Source organism: Staurois parvus, unplaced genomic scaffold (assembly GCF_062004578.1).
Source record: "Staurois parvus isolate SC_StPar_1 unplaced genomic scaffold, SC_StPar_1.0 ptg000068l, whole genome shotgun sequence".
Classification (NCBI taxonomy): domain Eukaryota; kingdom Metazoa; phylum Chordata; class Amphibia; order Anura; family Ranidae; genus Staurois; species Staurois parvus.
Genome location: NW_028317864.1, coordinates 10,017,084 through 10,038,139, shown reverse-complemented (window position 1 = coordinate 10,038,139; position 21,056 = coordinate 10,017,084). Strand labels below are relative to the sequence as shown.

Here is a 21,056-nt window from a genome sequence, read left to right as displayed (position 1 = left end):
GTGTCTAACATTTTTTTTTTCACCAAAAGTATAGTGTACCGGGTCCATTTGAGTACCGGGAAGATGCTTTGCATGCATTTTTCATGATGAAAAAAGGCTCTGGACAGGATCTGGAAATGGAAGAGTTAAAAAAAAATGTTTTCAAACGCAAAAGCCTATAAACGCGGTTAGCCACGTTTACAAGCATTTTGCATTTGAAACGCTGATAAAATCTACTGAATGCAAGTTTTCTGCGTTCACAAAAACGACTGTAAACTCAACTGCCTGTAAACGACGATGGACACATAGGAAAACATTAGGGAGAGTTCAGGGGCTGCTGAAAAAAACGTTGAACGGCTCCTAAACGTGAGTGTATCAGCTGCAGTGTACATGGAGCCTAACACAGGTGCCTTAGTGCATTCTGTCGTGATTTTATGAACATCAACGGCTCAAGCCCTGGATAAGCGGAAGGCTTTTTTCCGCATTGACTGTATTTGATACTCTTAGCCATTAAATGTTTCAAAAAGTGAGGTGAACTTTTGTACCTGGCGTTCCTCCATACACATTCAAGAATTTACCGATTAAGAGATGATTTGGCAACTTTCCCATTTTGTACAATCTCATAGCTGCACAGTAGGTACGGTGAACATACCAAATTTGAATTCTCTTATCATTAAAAGAAAATGACTGGTGAGATAAGTGTGGGAGTGCTTCTTATTTGTAATTGTTGTGTTGGCATGACAAATGCTAATGGAAAGATAAGCTATAAAACATGCCATCAGATTGAGAGATGCTAGCCAATGCTTTGTAGCCGAGGGTTTAATGGAGACCTGTCCTGAGGCATTTCTCAGCATTTTGTTCAAGGGTAAGTTCACCTTTTCCGAAATATTGCCTGTGGAGGTAAGGGGCGTCTGCAGATAACAAACTGTGCAGCTTTGACCAAAGTTAAAGTGGTTGTAAACCCTTAGATATACCCAGTGAAGTAACTGGCCTCAGGTGATACACAGATGAAACAAATTTTCCTACAGAAGTTGTACCTGTTTTTCTCTTCTCTACATCTGGTCAAAGTGCAGAATTTATGAAGCTTGTCTGGGCTTTAAGAACAAAATGGGGCGGAGAGCTGAAATTACACTCTGCAGTGCTCGGTGAAGAGAGCTGATTGGTGGGAGGAGACATGCCCCCCCCCCCTCCACACAGCACACAGGAACAGAGCTGAGCCTGTCAATCTGCTAGAGGTCCTTCTCCTGTCGCCCTTTTTTTCTGTGGGTTTCAGGAAAACATGTCAGACGTGACTCATGCTGATAGCAGGGGAACGCTTTTAGAGGAGTTTAGCGTTTTGCCTGTAGAAGCAACTAATGTTATCCTCAGGGGCGGACTGACAACTCATGGGGCCCCGGGCAATAAGGGATCATGGGGCCCCTGTGTCCTTGCCAAAACTCAAAATAGCCTATGAAAAAAAGTACCAGGGGCATCTCATGGGGCCCCTTACTGACCCTGGGCCCTCAGGCAGTGCCTGAATCGGGGGCGGAGTGACAACTCATGGGGCCCCCGGGCAATAGGGGATCATGGGGCCCCTGTGTCCTTGCCAGAACTCAAAATAGCCTATGAAAAAAAGTACCAGGGGCATCTCATGGGGCCCCCTACTGACCCCGGGCCCTCAGGCAGTGCCTGAATTGGCGGAGTGACAACCCATGGGGCCCTTGGGCAATAGGGGATCATGGGGCCCCTGTGTCCTTGCCAAAACTCACAATAGCCTATGAAAAGAGTACCAGGGGCATCTCATGAGGGTTACACCCCTTGAGGGTTAGGGACTGATGTGCGTATACAATATATATGTAAAGCACTGCGTAAATTGACGGCTCTATATAAATACCTGAAATAAATAAACGTAAATCAGATCCACAATACGTGTTCATCCACCACCTGTGCGCAAAGCCAAAACATGCTCAATCCCTTCCCCTTCAGTCATGCACCTTACCCCGCATGTCTTGTAAATAGCCGTTTCACAATCAAATATCAACGTGCCCGATCTCACTTCTTCACAAATTCTCAATGGCCATGAAAGATAAACAAACTCCCATAGTGCAATATTGCTTAGAATCCAGTTTTCTACAAATAATGTAAAAATTGCGCTGACTTGTGTTTGGAATACAAGCAGCTTGATTCTACCAATTTCCAAATGGCCGCCACGGCACTTCATGTGTCTGATGTCACATCCGACTGACGCGTTTCGTCATTGGATTGACTTCCTCATAGGCAATAGGCGTCAGACCTCTATTTATGCAACATCCAGCAGCCCTGGTCTCCATCTTACATCCTGGAGGGACATCTAAATGCGACCTTAACCTGCTGTACTATACCCCATATCCTTAAAGTTCCTAAAACATGCCCTTTTACAATCTGACAACAAAATTAAATTGATGTATCCTCCCTTGTAGCCTAATGAGTCAAAAAGGAAAAAAACATTAAAAAATATGCGAAAACACTAGTACAAAAAGATGTAAAATTAGCGTGTTTGTTTTCTGCCAAGAGCACTGGCATTTGTTTTAAGCCCAGAGTGCATGGAGCCTTAGTGCTGTGGCCTGAGACAAGTACATGCTATGGAAAGATATACTTTGTTCATGTTTCTTGTTTGAGGTTTACAACAACTTTAAATAAAGCCCTTGCAATGGTGTAGGCCATTTACGTACCTCCCAAAACCAAAGTCTGGCTGAAAAACTCTCAGAGATGGCATCATCACGTCCTGTGATGGTGGGGATCAGCAGTAACCGCTAGGAGTGTCATGGCATCATCCCATCCCTGCTTTGTTGCTATCTCTGGGAGTTTTTCAGCCAGACTTCAGGAGGTATGTAAATGTCCTACCTCCATAACAAGGGAATTATTTAACTTTAGTCAAAGCTGCACAGCTTGTTTTTATCTACAGGCACCCTTTACCTGTATAAGTAGTTTTTTTTTTTTTTTTTTGGTAACGGTCAACTAATCCTTTGGACCACAGGTTATCAGACCTATACTCAGACCTCTCAGTGTATTTTTGTGCTTCTTCTCACAAGAACTCAAGGAAATGGCCACTTTGTTGTTCCACCCAACGTCAAGAATGGAAATCTACAGTTCAAAAAAATGTGCACTGCTAATAACGCTTGGTGAAAGATTTGAGAACCTCGGCCATTTGGGCATTAGCTGACTGTAACATTGTAGTTTTCTAATACGAAAAGGAACCGGGTTTATCAAATGACAAAACCTAGTTTGGTCAGTTTTTTTTTTTTTTTTTTTTTTTGGTGGGCTTAAGGTTTATTTTTCAGGGTTGGCAAGGTTTAAAGTCTTTCTCCAAGTTGTTTATTGTCCCTTTAAATAGTTCATATGGCTCAAAATATTTGCTGCACTAACAGGTGCGCTTGCTGGAAGCACTGTACTAACTATATGTAGACTCAGATACATACAGTATACATCAGTGTTCTGACGGTGGGACAGGGACTTCCCATCCCACTCCAAGAACAAAACAGAATTGGACTGGGTGCAGCTCAGCCATTCATGGGAAGCTTTGTCTTTTATTATTATTATTATTATTCAGTATTTATAAAGCGCCGATAGTTCGCTCAGCGCTGTACATTACAAAGGGGGACAGAACATGTGACAGAACAATAACAATACAATGCAAAACATGAGGGGATCGAGGGCCCTGCTCTTTCGAGCTTACAATCTAGGAGGGAGGGGATGGTGGCACAGGAGGAGATAGCTGTGGGGGATGGAGTGGTAGGAAGAGTGGAGGAGGTCGGCAAGTTAGCAGGGGGTGGGGTAGGCTTCCCTGAAGAGGTGGGTTTTCAGAGTGCGCCTAAAGGAGAGGAGAGTAGGTGGTAATCTGTTGGGTTGGGGCAGGGAGTTCCAGAGGATGGGTGACACCCTGGAGAAGTCCTGGAGGCGGGCATGAAGCAGAGATTGTGATGTCATCCACCCGAATCTCTTCCTCTGCCAAGCAGAGGAAACTTTGTATTCATTCATACAATACAAAGATTTCTGTGAATGGCTGAGCAGCGATCATCCGGACTTGATTTTGTTCCCGGGGGGTGGGATGGGAAGTCATTTCACCCCCACCCACCATGACACTCCACCCCACCCCCCTTCTCCACCAAATCCTACCATAACTCAGAGCTGTTTACTGTATGCAGTTCATACAACATGCCTGTAAGTGCAGTAAATAGTTTTTCACCCAGCTTGGCTTGTATTAGGCTTGGAAGTTCTACAAGTTAGTGATTTTTATGGGTGTTGTTTATTCATTGAAAAGATAGATGGCTCTTGTTGCCAATCTAAGACCATTGTTTTTACAGTTTGGCCAATGGGATAAGTTTTCGTTAATGTGTTCAAATTTCCTTGTGAGACCTAATAATTGTTTGTTTGCTGACCCTATAGGGTATTAAACCTGCCAGTTTCAACAAAGTGACAGATCCGGAGGTAAAGGAAATTATAGAGAGCTGTATTCGGCAGAATAAGACGGAAAGGTAAGAGAAGGAGCAAACAAAACATTCCATTTGTGGCTTAGCATTACTGCAGAAGGGTTCCATACAAAGCAGAGCTAAAAGCTCATTCTTGTGATTAATGAGCTCACCGCATGAATGATCTGATTCCGGTAGTTTGACATGTGACCTAAAGTGGATTTTGGCCTTATAAAATTGGACACTTTTTAAAAATTTTATAGCAGATTTTTTTCAGGGCGCTAAAGTGATACTAAAGGCAACATTTTCTTAAAATAAAGTGGTGGTTATACTTGCCTGCTCTGTGCAATGATATTACACAGGTCGTTTTCCTCTTCTTCTGGCTGTCCCCGCCGATGCTGTCAGCTCCTCTCTAATTCAGGTGCCTTCTTTCGCAAGCAAGATGTCAAGGAGGCAGCTGGGCTTTCACGATCCTGCTGTCCTGAGCTGGGGGTGTGTGTCTATGGATACATCCAGTGCTGGTAACCCCCAGTGCTGGTAACCCACAGCCCTGCTGATTTGGCTGATGGCAGCAGGAGCCTATGACTCTGCTGCCTTCAGTTTCTCCTGTGAAAGCAGGAAGTAAAGGTTGTGGTGCTGGAGTCAGGAGCAGTGCTGGAGCGGTGACATGTATCCAGGTAAGTGTTTAGGGATAGAGGGGGGTAGGACTGTCCTCAGTTTCTCACTATGAAAGAAAGTGAAGGGAGTGATGCTGAAGCCAGAGATAGTTCTGGAGCAGTGAGGTGGAGTCATGTAAGTGTTTAGGAATGGGGGGGTAGGACGGGTAGTGGGTCACCTTTTTTTACTTCCATGCAGAGAATGCATTGTGGTTTCTGAAGTACACTAGTGCAGACACACAGAACAATTTGCTACTTCCTTAAAGTGGTATTCCTGTATCAAAATTATTTAACTTTTTTTTGTAAGCGGGAGGAGGTAGAATAATGTTGTTATAAATTGTGCCTGGGGGTGTTTTTTTGTGCTGGAAGGCAACACTTCCTGATTTCTGGCCTGGCGCATCTGCCAGACCTTGCAAGATGGTGACATGGAAGAGAGGTGGAGAAGGGAACAAATGCAGTGGTGAAGTTCCACTTTAAAGCTCAACTCTGGCCCAAAGCAATATTTTTGGGCATGAGCTTTATAAAAATGCATCTGTACTAATGAAGTGTGTGTAGGCTACAGCATTCTTTCAGTCCCCCTATACAGTATGAGGAGCGCCAAATGGCCGATGCTGAGGTTCACACTTCTGTCTGAAGACAGCTCTGATAGCTGATCAATCGCTCTGCAGCTCATTCGTTCAGTAAATGTAGTGCATTCTTTAAAAGATTTCCCCTCTATTCCATTTCTGGGGACAGTTCAAAATTCTAAATACCTGTAAACATGACAAATAGGGTAAATCTCCCTAACTGGGGCAAAGACAGGCTATGCCCCACTACAGTCAAACATTTTTGAGAGGAGTTGCTCTTTATTTGGAAAAGTCTGCAAAGCTGGGTCACTCTTGCTAATACATTATTTTATTTTCTATGAGCAGTCTTTCACCTTTTCTTTAATAAATGTCTTTTTAAAGTGGTTGTAAAGGCTGAAGTTTTTTTTACCTTCATGCATTCTGTGTGTGAAGGTGAAAAACCTGTGTGCGAAGGTGAAAAACCTGTGTGCAGCAGTGCCCCCAGCCCCCTCGATACTTACCTAAGCCCCATCGCAATCCAGCTATGTGAATGATAGCCTTGACTGTCTCTGGTCTCTGCCGCCTCATTGGCTGAGACAGCAAGTAGGAGCCATTGGCTACCACTGCTGTCAATCACAGCCAGTCAGCCAATGAGGTGAGAGAGGGGGGTGGCCAAACCATGGCTCCATGGAGCAACGGGTGCCCCCATAGCAAACTCCTTGCTGTGGGGGCCCCTGACAGACAGGAGGAGCCTGCGGGAGACCTGAGAAGAGGAGGATCCGGGCTGCTTTGTGCAGAACCACTGCACACAGCAGATAAGTATAGACATGTTTGTTATTTTACCAAAAAAAAAAAACCTTTACAATGACTTTTTAATATCCCTACTTATTTAGTCTTTGAATGTCTTCTTTCATATATTGGCTGTGCAAGTGAGCTCTTTTCTCCCGTGTTTCTCGTGGTCTAGGTTGTCTATAAAGGACCTGTTAAACCATGCCTTTTTTGCCGAAGACACCGGGCTGCGGGTGGAACTGGCAGAGGAAGATGACGGCATAAACTCCTCTTTAGCTTTGAGACTCTGGGTGGAAGATCCCAAAAAGCTCAAAGGAAAACATAAAGACAATGAAGCTATAGAATTCAGCTTTAACTTGGACGTCGACAATCCGGAAGAAGTGGCTTGTGAAATGGTGAGATCTCGTGACTGCATTTGGCAGTATGTAGTTGTAATTGCATGATTACATTAACCATCTTGCTGCTGGAGCCATTTGTTTTCTTCATCTGATGCGCACATGTTGAACTGCACATTTTAGGCCTGAAGATTATGGTTTAGTCACAGACTGGGGTGGGACAAGACCTACAAATACTTAACCGCAACAAAAAAAAAATAATCAGGTACTCTGTCCTGCCAGACAGAGCTGTGCTGAGTGTCAGAGCACTATAAAATTTAGAACTGGATGTACAGAAATACAGATTTCTTGAGGGGTAAAACAAATAGGAGTTTGTATATATTTGTGTAATTATCATTTTGCCTGGAGTTTAGTGTTAATATTATTTTAAGTGAAGTGCTGGACTGTGGGGGGGGGGGGGCAGCTGGCTCAAGCATCTTTATGCTGTGTTGAGAGGCTGAGCCAGCTGCTGGTCTGTAATCTGGGCAGATCTTGACATTATTGTCAGGATCCCCGCAGAGCCTTGACCATCAGCTGACAGCGGGCTTTAGACAGCTGAATACAGGTCACAAGAACTAAGTGTACTCCTGTGACCCACATGAGAAGCATGGCCAAAAGAGCTTTGCACATACTTTATTCGAGAAGTTGAAACTCTATGTACAGATTATGGGGGATATTTACTAAAACTGCATGATGCAAAATCTAGTGCAGCTTTGCACAGAAACCAATCAACTTCCAGGTTTATTATCAAAGCTTAACAAAACAAGCTGAAGTTAGAAGCCGATTGGCTACCGTCAGGGTGGATTTGGTTTAAATCCCGATTTAAATCACTAGTCAGTAAGGCTTGATTTAAATCCTAGTTTTCTACATAAAGACTAATTCTTGCTGGTATAACTTTAATATACAAGTAGATGAAGATTTTTAGAATAACAACTTTTCATATTAGTTTTTTTATCCCCAGTTTAATAGGTTAATCATTCATATTTGGACAACTTTTCTGTTGTACTTAGGAAGGAGAAAAATAATCATTACCTTAATAATAACAATTTAAATAGATTTATTCATCTGAAACAATAACATTCCAGCATATGTGATTTGCTTAAACATCCATGTTTGTTAACTAATTTGGCTAAACAAAATATATATATTTTAAGAAACTTAAGACTGTCAGCCCCTTCCTCCTCACACTTAGTTTCACTTTCTTCTTGTGCAGATCTATTCCACTCCAAACAATCAGAAAAATATTGTTTCTATTCTATTCACTGAACTTCTTGAAACTTAGCAGTGAAGGGGTTGATTCTGTATTCATAGGTTTGTAGAAGTTAGGATTAAGGTCTTTTTCTTAACTCTGTTCATGTTATAACATTTTTGCTGTGAAGAAGAGGCATGTGATCTCCGCTGAGTCAAATTCAGTTTTGAGAACTGCAAAAGTAAACCAATCATCTGTGATAATATCTTGTAGGCAGAGAAACTGCCCAATAATCTTACAAAAACCTCTGGAAGAGCATGACATTGTGAATGGATTCATGAAATTTATTTACCAAAAAAATTAAACATATACAGCCTTATTCTACATAATTAAAAAACTAATCTTTATTTCATGATGGAATAACCTTTGGATGGTAATATATTTTCCTCAAAAAGCATTTTATTTAAAAAAATCTGATTTAAATTAAAAAAAATCGGATTTTTTTGATTTTTTTTTTTTTACAATCATTGATTTTTATCCACCCTGGCTACCATGCACAGCTGCACCAGATTCTGTGTGCTCCAGTTTTAGTAAAATCTAGCATAAGTCTTTCCATTGGGGTGCTGGGATTGATATGTAGACAGCCATGACAAGATGCTTATATTTTATTTTTAGTACTTTAGGTACTTTTGGCCACATCAGTTTATTTTTAAGGAACATTCTTCCTTCTGTATTTGGGGCTCTGGCAGTGCATATTTCAAAATGCTTTACAGAGAAAAGTTTCTTATGAAGTATTTCCTAATTTGTTTGTTTTTTTTTTGTTTTTAGGTGAAATCTGGATTTTTCAATGAAAGTGACAGTAAAGCCGTGGCCAAATCCATACGGGATCGAGTGTGCTTAATAAAGAAGACGAGGGAGCGAAAATTGCTTTCGGGACAGTTAGAAGAACGCCGTGATTCACAAAGCAGGTCTTCTGGGGCCCCCTCTCTTCAGTCCGGCACATCTGTTACTGCTAGCTTTACACAGCCAGGCATTAATGAGAGTGAGGAGACAGAGGTGGATCAACATGTACGCCAGCAACTGCAGCAACAGCAGTATCAGCAGTGCTCCACAGTCACAGGTCTGAATCCATCAATGGGTGCTCAATGTTTGATTGCTATGTGGTGTGTTTAACCACTTGCCCTCTTGAGGATTTATTCCCCTTCCTGACCAGGCCATTTTTTGCATTACGGCGCTGCGTTACGTTAACTGACAATTGCGCGGTCATGCAGTGTTGCACCCAAATGAAATTTACGTCCTATTTTCCCACAAATTGATCTTTCTTTCGGTGGTATTTGATCGCCTGTGCGGTTTTTATTTTTTGCACCATAAAAAAAAAAAGACTGTTTTGAGAAAAAAAACAATATTTTTGACTTTTTTCTATAAAACATGTCCAGTAAAAAAAAATGTAAAAAATCTAATTTCGTTATAAATTTATGCCAAAATGTATTGTGCTCCATGTCTTTGCTAAAAAAAATCCCAATCCGTGTAAATTAATTGGTGTACATGAAATTTATAGCGTTTACAAATGGGAAATTTTTTTTTTGTTTTTCCCTTAGTAATGGTGGCGATCAGCGGTTTTTAGCTGGACTGCAGTGGACATTCTGACACTGGGGAAGGGGGGTGGAGGTTCTAGCCTGGTGTCACTGACACGCCAGTGACACCAATACAGTGATCAGTGCTAAAAAAAAACCCCACGGAGACTGTACTAATGGCACTGGGCAGAAAGGGGTTAATGTGAGGGGCGATCAAAGGGTTAACTGTGTGCTGGGAGTGTTTTACTAGGGGGCGGGAGTGTGTTCTTCATTCTAAACACACTGCTCGGGATGGCTGTACTGTGCACAGCCATCCCGAGCAGTGTGCTCGAGCTGACAGGGAGTAAGATTATCAATCTTAGTAAACAATCATCGGAGATGCTCAGTAATTACCAGCCGGGACCCAGTGATTGACATCCGCGGCCTTGAATGGTGGTGCGGGTAGGGCGCGTGGGGCTCTAGTGCCCCCTACCCGAAAATGCGAAATCACGTGTATATATACGTGATTCTGCGCACAGCTGCTGCCCTGTAGCAGTATATCTGCTATAGGGTGGTCCTTAATGGTTAAAGCAGTCTAGGTGTAAATGAGGCACTTAGCCCCTTACTTGCTCTGTAAAACCTGTAGTTCAATAAATCCCTCGATTTTTTTTATTCTTTTATTTTAACAAGTCTCTTGAGTAATATTAATGAATAATGGCCATTCTCTGACAACATTACCTACTTTCTTTCCTAAGGAAATCAGCTTTAAGAAAAATCCTTCTTTCCCTAAAGCCCATATAATCATGATTTATTGCTGCTCAATAGGTTTTATTCAGAGCTGTTTTTTATTAAAAAAAAAAAAAAAAAAAGAAATGTGCTCATTCCAGAAACTAGGGGAAGCTGGGAAAACTACAAAGTTGAATCACCCTTTTAGTGGGAAAGATGTGCAGTATAGGAGTGCAGAGGGCATGACAACAGCTAATATGTGTAGGTGAGAGGTGCTGTGGGTATGACTGCAGCCAGTATACTGTAAGTAGGAGAGAGATGCTGAGGGTTGGTAGGCAGGAAAGGAATGCAGAGGTTATGATGGCAGACAGCACGTGCACAGGAGGAGTGTGTAGGGTACAACAGTGGGCGTTCCGTTCAAGAAATGGGCTGCAGTATGTGCAGAAATGTGGTTGAGAGTATTACGGAGAGGAGTGTGTAGGATAGGGGTACTCAACCTTTTAAAGAGTGAGTTGGTAACCTGTCGTGGGTCACAATAAAATGAAATGGTCCAGAATTTTGACTTTTTTTTTTTTTTTAAATTTTGAATAGCACGTTGAACATTTTTCTCTTGCAGTCGCTGATTGCCGGGGGTAGGGAGAGCAGGAGAAGTCGGATTACAGCGGTTGAAGAGGGAAAATGGAGTGGATCGGTTTCTTTATATGCTGCACCCAACATCTCTGCTGTTTACAAGCCCTTACTGTCCTGAGCCCCCAATAGAACTGGTTTCACACTGATGGGCTGTGGTTTACCCCCACCACGAGTGCAGTGCACCTGCGGCTTTTCTGCGGGTTAGCTGCACTTTGCCATAGACTTCTATTTTGTGGGTGTGGTGCACTGCACTGCACTGCACCTGCGGATCAACATGAAAGCAGCCCAATAGGTGTTAACCCTTTTATAGGTGCCTATATGTCCACTACAAAAGTGCAATGTATGTATTTTTTAATACACGGACCTTCTTTTCCTCTTCCAGCTGCACCATGACATTCTGTATGGCGGGTCGGCAAGCCCAGATCGTGATAAACTGTTTGCCGACCTTGTGCATGCTCTTCCCTAGTTTGAAGCACGGGTTGGTCACCCCTGGTATAGGGTGTAATGCCAAGCAGTATGTGCAGGAGAGGAATTTGTTGGACAGGACATTGGGTATTATGTGCAGGAAAGGAGTGTTGAGGGGTATGCCCATGAATGGCATTTTCAGGAGAGGAGTGCAGAGGGTATGAGTGTATAGTATATATATGCAAGGAGAGGAGTGTGCAGGGTGTAACAGGCAGTATGTGCAGGAGTGAGTTATGCATGCTGAAGATATGACGACAGGTATTATGTGTAGAAAGGAAATGGTGTATCGGAGGATATGACCACATCCAGTTTGTGTGTGTAGAGGGGGGAAGTTGGGTTATGACTGCGAGCAGTAATAGAAGTGAAAGCAATAGATTAGAACTGGTGGATCATTTATTATAATAAAATATGTGAGCGCTATAAACAATCACAAGCAGCCAAAGCACCAAAAAGGCAAACCAAAAAACCTCCAAAACAATCAAAGACAGCAAGGTGCAGCGCTAGAACAGCAAATAGGTAACGTCCAATATATATATATATATATATATATATCCATATAAATTGCACAAATCACATATATGTGAAGATTAAAGTGACAAAAGTACAAATATACAATTCTGAGAGGTGTAATGGGTGATGTTTAGTGAGCATTTAATAATGCCATTTATCTATTCACATTAATAGTCCTAAAACAGTCCAAAAAGGTGCTTAAGTGTGAAGATCCATCTGAAAAGATCTCAGGTAGGTGCTCTATATAATCCAGGTGATGTGCCGTGAAATATGTTCCGAATAGGCACTCACCAGATGCGCAACCGTAATGCGCATATATATATCTCCCTCTCAGGATGTCTGCCGGAGGTCCCTTTAAGGATAGGGTTAAAGACAGAATGTATCCCCTTCCCCTGGGTATATATATACGCATCTGGTGAGTGCGTATTCCTACCATATTTCACGGCACATCACCTGGATTATATAGAGCACCTACCTGAGAACTTTTCAGATGGATCTTCACACTTAAGCACCTTTTTGGACTGTTTTTAGGACTATTAATGTGAATAGATAAATGGCATTATTAAGTGCTCACTAAACATCACCCATTACACCTCTCAGCATTGTATATTTGCACCTTTGTCACTTTAATCTTCACATATATGTGATTTGTGCAATTTATATGGTAGTGTATATGTGTGTGTGTGTGTGTGTGTGTGTGTGTGTGTGTGTGTGTGTATATATATATATGTATATATATATATATTTATTGGACTTTACCGATTTACTGTTCTAGCGCCGCACCTTACTGTCTTTGTTTGGTGGATCATTGAGGTGGCCACTTAGCTGTAGGAGGCTGGCTGGGGCACCATGAGAGAGAGGGGAAGGAAGTAAGGGATGCAGGGAAGGAATAGATTGCTGCACACTCTGCAGGAACTTTGGGCCATAGACAGTAAGGCAATAGGAGGGGGCTCTGGCCGGGCAGGGGCATAGCTCAGACATATGGATTCTGCTCTCATATCCCTGGCTCTCTTACAGGAAATGTCCCGGATGGAACTAGAGCGAGTAAGCACTGCAGGATAGGATGGGATTGGGTAATAGAGGGGAAAAGGGGGGGGCATGGAGGTGACCAGAGAGACAAAACAGACAGGAAGTTTCACCCGCAGGCAAACCAAAACTTTTTAATTGAGACGACATCCCAGAGGGATAACCAGACTATACTGACAAACTGAATCTCTAACTTTGCTTTTATATTAACTAGGTACCTGGCTTTTATGTTGCCCTCATGCCTTCATTCCATGTGTCGCTGACCCAGAACAAGTATGTAAATCAGGAAAGTTGGCATAAAGTGCTTACCTGTACACTTGTATCGGGTCACTGACACAAAGCATTAAAGCAAGCAAGCAGCATGACAGCCTGTATTCATTAAAAAGAAAATGTCAGCAGTGGGGGCCTAGTCTTGTTATAGTGAATTTGGAAGAGTCGCACACAAGGAGGACAGAACATTAAATAAAGGTATTGGGGGTGATTTACTAAAACTTCACCGTGCAAAATCTGGGGCAGCTCTGCATAGAAACCAATCAGTTTCCAGGTTTTACTTTCAAAGCTTAATAGAACAAGCTGAAGTTAGAAGCTGATTGGCTGCCATGCACAGCTGCACCAGATTCTGAGTGTTCCAGTTTTTGTAAAGCTCCCCAATTGTTTTTGCTGGGATTTGAACCCAGAAGTCGTAAGCACTACTAATCAAGAGTAACTTCTATGTGACAGTTTCACCTATGTGTAGACTGACGTTATGATTTGTGATTATTATTATTATACAGTATTTATAAAGCACCAATAGTTCGCTCAGAGCTGTACATTACAATGGGGGACAGAACAATACAATGCAAAACATGAGGGGATCGAGGGCCCTGCTCTTTCGAGCTTACAATCTTGGAGGGAGGGGATGGTGGCACAGGAGGAGAAAGCTGTGGGGGATGGAGTGGTAGGAAGAGTGGAGGAGGTCGGCAAGTTAGTAGGGGGTGGGGTAGGCTACCCTGAAGAGGTGGGTTTTCAGGGTGCGCCTAAAGGAGAGGAGAGTAGGTGATAATCTGATGGGTTGGGGCAGGGAGTTCCAGAGGATGGGTGACACCCTGGAGAAGTCCTGGAGGCGGGCATGGGAGGAGGAGACCAGGGAACTAGAGAGGAGGAGGTCTTGTGAGGAGCGGAGTGTGCGTGATGGACGGTACTTGGATATTAGGTCAGTGATGTAGTTCGGGGCAGTATGGTGGACAGCTTTGTACGTCAGTGTTAGGATTTTGAATTTGATCCGTTGCACAATCGGAAGCCAGTGGAGGGATTGGCAGAGGGGGGTGGCGGAAACGGAGCGGATGGTAAGGTGAATGAGTCTGGCAGCCGTATTCAGGATGGACTGAAGCGGGGATACCCAGCGGCGAGGCAGGCCAGTGAAGAGGGAGTTGCAGTAGTCGAGTCGTGATATGATGAGGGAGTGGATGAGCTGTTTAGTGGTTTCTGGGGTTAGTAATGTGCGGATTTTGGCGATGTTGCGGAGGTGGAGTCTGCATGAGTTTGTTAAAGATTGGACTTGGGGCTGGAAGGATAGGTTGGAGTCCAGAATGACACCAAGTACTCTGGCCTGCGGGGCGGGTTTGATGGTGGCGTTGTTGGACGCGATGGAGAAGTCGGGGGGGGGGGGGTCCGGGCTGGGGGGGAAGACAAGAAACTCGGTCTTGGAGAGGTTCAGTTTAAGGAAGTGGAGCGACATCCAGTCTGATATGTCGCTCAGTAGGTGTGTGATTCGGGCGGAGACCGAGGGGGTGAGGTGGGGGGTTGAGAGATAGATTTGTGTGTCGTCGGCATATAGGTGGTAGTTGAAGCCGTGAGAGTGTATGAGTTGGCCAAGGGAGGAGGTGTAGATGGAGAAGAGAAGGGGCCCAAGGACGGAGCCTTGAGGGGCCCCAACAGAGAGGGGGAGTGAGGGGGAGGTGGTAGCATTATAGGTAATGCTGAAGGAGCGTTGTGACAGGTAGGATGAGAGCCAGGAGAGAGCAGAATCTCTGAGGCCGAGGGAGTGTAGTTTTTTGAGGAGGAGGGGGTGGTCGACTGCGGAGAGGTCAAGGAGTAGGAGCACTGAGTAGTGGCCATTAGCTTTGGCGGTTAGGTCGTTGGAGAGTTTGAGTAAGGCGGTTTCGGTGGAGTGTAGGGGACGGAAGCCGGACTGTAGGGGATCGAGGAGGTTGTTGTTGTTGAGGTGAGAGCATAGGCGGGTGTAGACTAGGCGCTCAAGGAGTTTGGATGTGAATGGGAGCAGGGAGATGGGTCTGAGGTTGTTCGGGTCATTGGGGTCCAGGGAGGGCTTTTTAAGTATGGGGGTGATGTGTGCATGCTTCAGAGGGGAGGGGAAAGTGCTGGAGGAGAGGGAGATATTAAAGATGTGGGTGAGGGAGCATAGGATGGAGGGGGAAGGAGGTTGTAGGAGTTGTGAGGGGATAGGGTCGAGGGGGCAGATGGTGAGGCGGGCATCAGAGAGGACCTTGGCGACTTCCTCGATGGTAGTAAGGTCAAAGGTGTGGAGTGTTGAGGGGGCTTCAGTATGAGGAATGTGGGGTGGAAGTGAAGGTCAGAGCAGTGGTGGGGCCGTGGGAGAGGGGTGATGAGGGGGTAGCTGAATGAGGGGGAACGGGGTTGGAGGGAGTTTGAGCAGTGACGAAGTCCCTGCGGGTTGTGTCGAGGGAGAGGGGGGATGAGGGGGGTAGCTGTGTGAGAGCGGACGGGTTGAGAGGGCGTGTGAGTTGCGGCGATATCCTTGCGAATTGTGTCAATTTTGTTTTTTAAGTGATTGGCAATCTCAAGGGCGGTGAGTGAGGTGCTGGGTGGAGGTGCGGGTGGCGAGAGTAGAGAGTTGAAGGTGGAGAAGAGTCGGCGAGGATTGGAGGAGAGGGCCTTGATGAGGGTCAGGAAGTAGGCTTGTTTGGCTGCGTGGAGGGAGGAGGTGTAGGTGTGGAAGGCAGATTTTTAGCAGGTGAAAGCTTGTTGGGATTTGGTTTTGCGCCATAGTCGCTCCAGGGCACGACTGTGTCGTTTGAGGGATTTGGTGTGATCAGTCTGCCAGGGCTGGAGCGGTCGGGATCTGATGTTGCGTTTGGTGAACTCTTTTAGGACTCAAAATATTTCTCTCAATTTCGGCACGGAGTTGCCTTTCAGGTTCTTTATCTTAATGACAGGTATAGAGGGAAGTTGCCTCATAACATGCCTCCATCGCCTCAAAGGCCAGTTTGAGCAGATTTTGCTGATTCCTGTTGAGCACAAAAGTGTATACATAGATGTAGAGTGAGACAGCTGCTTTATCTAGGCTCAGGGAAACTACATCCTTGTTTGTGTAATTGGTGCACAAGGCTCTATGTAATAAAGTATTGAAAGTAACGTTTGAACTGGGAAACATAATGCTACTGCACAGTTATGATTTTTTTTTTTTCAGCTTGTTTTGGACTTATTTTTTATTTTTTTTATCTGCCTACTCATTGAAAAGCGATATTAAACTCAAAACCAAAAATATAACATGCAGCTTACCAGTCATTAGATGTAGTGGCTGTATTAGTTTTCCTTTTAAGGCTTTTTCCCTCCTCTGTTTTTACCTGGTGATCTGGCCCACAATGCACCTCCTGTATTAGAGTGCCCCCACTCTGGATGAAGGAACACAGGGGGCACATTTGGACAGCAGCATTGTCAGTGTGGGGGAGGGGAATGTTAGATGTTTCAGGTTTAGATATAGTGACGAATTGAAACCAAACGGCAGTTAACACCTTTTAAAAAGTTACAGCAAACAGTGTTGTTCCTTTTGGGATAAAGGCTTTACATAAATAAAATCTGATTATTGTAAGCACACCTGTCAGTGTTATGCAGTTCTCCAGTTCCCCTCCAATTTTTTAAAGACCCTTGCATACCTTGTGGGTACTGAATGTTTCAGATACTCGCCCAGCGATCCAGCGGTGTCTTGCAGAATCCTGTCAGATTTCTGCCCCCGCTTGGTCCTGCACTACCATCTTTTTGTGTGATGTCATCCCGAGGGCTGCTAGCTCTTCTGGGTTTAACCGATGGGCCTCAAGATGACATGTCGCTAAGCTCGCCCTCCTCCTTCTATCTCTATGAATCACTAGGCCTCCTGGGATATGTGACGTGTATATCCCAGGAGCCATAGCAGGCATAATGCCTGTAATTTGCCTAGGCAAATGATGGGCATTATGGGGAGGGATAGTACTCTTTTAAGGGAAAAAAAGAAAAAAAAAATAAGTACCCTTTACAGGAGCATGAGTGGAGGGTAGGGAATATCACCATAGGGATGACGTGCTGCTTTAAATGATTTGTCTCAACCATCTAACTGCTACATCTGTATGACAGCTTGTTCTGTTAAGTAAACAACAGACTTGCTGGCCAGATCACCAGGTTATTATAAAAGAAAGCCTATTAAAGAAAACCAATGCAGCCATCACATATAAGAATTGGTAAGCTGCAATATAATAAATGCTTGCTTTTGGTTTAATATGACTTTAATTTTGTATGATCATAACTCCTTTTAGAACTATTGGTTCAAAAAATTGTTCCATTTGCCCTAGGTAATCCTTCATTTTTTTTTTTCTGTTGCAGTTGATAGCGTGTCTGATGCAGGAACAAGTTCTGTTACGCTCTCTGATGCTTCCAGTCAGCACAATGCCATCTATGCGGCTTCCCATGATGTGATGAGCACACAGCAAGTCCCTGGTCTGCCACAAACAGAAAGCAGCCATATGGGGCAGTTCTATCCACCACAACAAGTCATAGGACACTATCAGCAGACACAGGCGGTGAGTTCCTGCTAAAGAAGGAATTGTCTATTTTGAGTCACAGATAAAAGGAAGCTGATGAAAGAAAAGGCAGAACAGATGAGGGCTGTGGTAACCACATACTAATTTTTAATATTTCTCAACAAAGATGATGCTGTGGTGACCATATGCTTTGTAACTTTAATACCTTATATAATATTTTGCTAATGTGCAATATATCACTTTTTCACTAATAGGTTACCTAATGTAGGAGGAAGTGGCTGCATTAATATATAAATAATTAAGTGTGTGTGTGTGTGTGTATGTGATAAAGGCTGTACAAATCTTCCCAACACAGTGGAGTAGATCCAAAGAACAGAGGTATACCATTCAGGCAAACAATCCAGATCAGGTGCAGGCTCCGGCTCGCCACCACACACGATGCAATAGGAAGAAGGGTCAGCCGCACACCGGAGAATAGATGAATATAGTGTGTATTTATTAATCCATAGGACACACAAAACACCAGGACATGAATACAGGAACTGTTAACGCGTTTCACACGATCGCGTGCTTAATAATAACAAGATTGTGATCGTGTGAAATGCTTTAACAGGTCCTGTATTCATGTCCTGGTGTTTTGTGTGTCCTATGGATTAATAAATACACACTATATTCATCTATCCGCAGGTGTGTGGCTGGCCCTTCTTCCTATTACATAGCAGAGTGGTGCAAACCACAGATAAAAGCCGCTTTGGCCTCTTACCGTGCCCTACTCTGTTTTAAGCCGGCCATAGATGGATCAAATCTTGGCGGTTCAGCAGGGACCGTCCGAAATTTGATCCATCTATGGACAGGCTGGTTGTACTGAAGTCGGGTCATTGATTGACTTCAGTACATCCAGCCTGTTGGATTTTTTGCATACGAACACTGTTGGCCGCTATAGCCTCTAGCAGTGGTCATTGTGTTCTGCTAGCCGGGAAGGCTCCCCGCTGGCAGAATGCAACAGCGTTACGGGTGGGATTCCCCCATCAACACTGTGTTGGAAGGAAAGAAAATTGTATTATCTATGGCCTGACTTAATCAATAGATGATCACAAAAAGCCCCTCTCTGTAGGCCTGGTACATATCAGAATGACAGGTGATTGGCACATGAGCCTCACTGTTCTTCATTCAAAGTTCTATCAAGTCGTAGTTGGTCACATTCAACTGGACTTGTTCTGCAATGTTGTAATGTTTCTTCAAAGACATGCTGGTAGGTGAATTGGTTCCTGTCCAAATTGGCCCTAGTATGTGTATGTATGAATGTGAGTTTGGACCTTAGATTGTACCCCCCTTAAGGGTTAGGGACGGATGTGAATGTACAATATATATGTAAAGCGCTGCGTAAATTGACGAATCTATATAAGTACCTAAAATAAATAAATTGTCCAAGCCACTTCTTCATTTCTAATGAGTGTCAGGAAAATACTCCAACATTTATATCCAAATAGGTTGCACCAGCACTTTCATTGCCAATTACCAGGGAAAGGCAGATGGGAGAACATAATGGGAAGTATATAAATTGTGGAACTGTACTAGTTCTAGTTACATAATCCTATTCTTGGGGTCAGGAAGGCTTCATAAAGCCTAACGCACACAGGTGTAATAAAAAAAAACAAAAAACTGCTTTTAGGGGCGTCTGGCATTTTTTTTTTTCCCTACACCACTGAATGCAGCTGCATGTTGGCTAATGTGCACATACATGCAGACGTTTAAGCAAGTAATTTGCCTGCAGAGTTCAGTTCCAGTTCACACTGATGTGGTGTGGGGAACCGCATATGATTTGGACAGGAAACGCACCGCATTCCTGTTCAGAGTACATGTGATTCTTTTGCAGTGTTATTTGAGCCATTCATTTTGTATGGCTCAAATTGCACAACGTATCCGCAAGAAAGGTGCAGGACCCTTTTTTATTTTTTTTATTTTATTTTTTTCCTTGCACTGGAATACGATCACAAGGGTGTTCAAAATGTTATGGCGGTGTCATTAGTAGTTTGACACCCGCATCAGTTTGCTTGATTCTAATGCAGTGTGGGAAACGCACAGAATTTGCGGCGAATCCTGCAGTGCATCCGTGTGAACCGGGATTCAGTGGCATAAAAAAAATGCCTCAAGCCTGCATTCTTGGAGAAGCGTATTTGCACTTTTTACGCTTAAAAAATGCACATAAACAAGTGTTAACTCGTTCTGTTGCTAGAATGACTGAATATTCTAGCCAGTAGAATGAGTTTTTGTACATAGGCCTCTAAATGTTATGTGCCTATAAATTACATAATTATGTACTGAAACAAGCATTTTTTTAGCTGCATTTTTCTGATAGCTCCTGGCAGAAAGATCTAGCGTTTTTATAGGAATTTTTCAATATGCCTCTATACATGAGGCCTTATTGTTAATCTTTCCGTTTACATGACTGAATGTGTAGATTGTTGTCAATATGTGAGGGTGGGGATGCTAAAATTACATTATATGTGGAAGACAGATGGTGGTGAAGGCCCCCACCTCTGCTGAGTGATGGCTGTACCAGTTTAACATAGATGGCCTCTTCCACTCCTCTTGTGGACCAGATGTCCACTCTGTCCTTAAAAGAAGGTCCATTTTCTAAGGAATAAGGGGTGTTCTTTTGGGGACAGTAAGGAACACATGTTGGACAGAGAGGACAATTGGCTCACAAGAGGCATGAGAGGCCATCTGTCAAACTGGAATGGCCATCATGTAATACTGGATGTACAAGCTTCTGTCTCAGTGTATTGCGTGTTTCTGCCACTCCAGCTACACATGGGATGGCTACAGGATATTACTCCATGTGTTCCGCTTCTCCTTCCTGTTCAGTGATTGTGTTTTTGCTTGAACCTATAGATTTTTATATATGAAAGTCCAGTCTGGATAGCCTCAAAATTTCAAAGCATCCCTGAGATGTCTGTTCTTTGTAGACTGTTTGATTTTGCCATCTCAGCCTGATGTTGAAGAGGTCCAATAACCCCCAACCCCCCCTCCCGTTTGTATTCCCTTGGGTGGTGGGAGTCAAAGAGATACTGGTCTATGTGGGAGGGTTTCCTGTAGACCTCTGTTCAAGTTACTCTCCTCCATGACTTGTAACATATAGTACAAAAAGGGTAATTTATTATCTCTTCCTCTTACTGTGTAAAATTGATGGTTTATGTGCACTGCAGTTGTGTGTTCACAAACAGTTTATATTTCAAATGTTTTAATCTTGACCCACACATCAACCATGTACCAGTGAGCCAGTGATATTCCCTTGAATGAGCTGAAGGGTCTCTTCTCCACCTCCTCCATGAATGGGCTAACTACTATGCAAGATACAGATCCCATTAGCAGAGCCATGTTTCTGTCTGTTGAAGTTATCCTTGTACTTGAAATAGTGGTAATAAAGTGC

At 43.6% G+C, this 21,056-nt stretch overlaps 1 protein-coding gene across 1 annotated transcript in view; it reads left to right on the top strand.

Moving 5' to 3' along the window:
- Nucleotides 1-21,056, top strand: part of WNK3 (WNK lysine deficient protein kinase 3) — a 190,185-nt gene that overhangs the window by 79,307 nt on the left and 89,822 nt on the right. The window contains exons 5-8 of the mRNA XM_089669140.1: nt 4,384-4,472; nt 6,572-6,791; nt 8,788-9,079; nt 17,466-17,662. Coding sequence (XP_089525266.1) covers nt 4,384-4,472; nt 6,572-6,791; nt 8,788-9,079; nt 17,466-17,662 — 798 coding nt within the window. The remainder of the gene's footprint in view (nt 1-4,383; nt 4,473-6,571; nt 6,792-8,787; nt 9,080-17,465; nt 17,663-21,056) is intronic.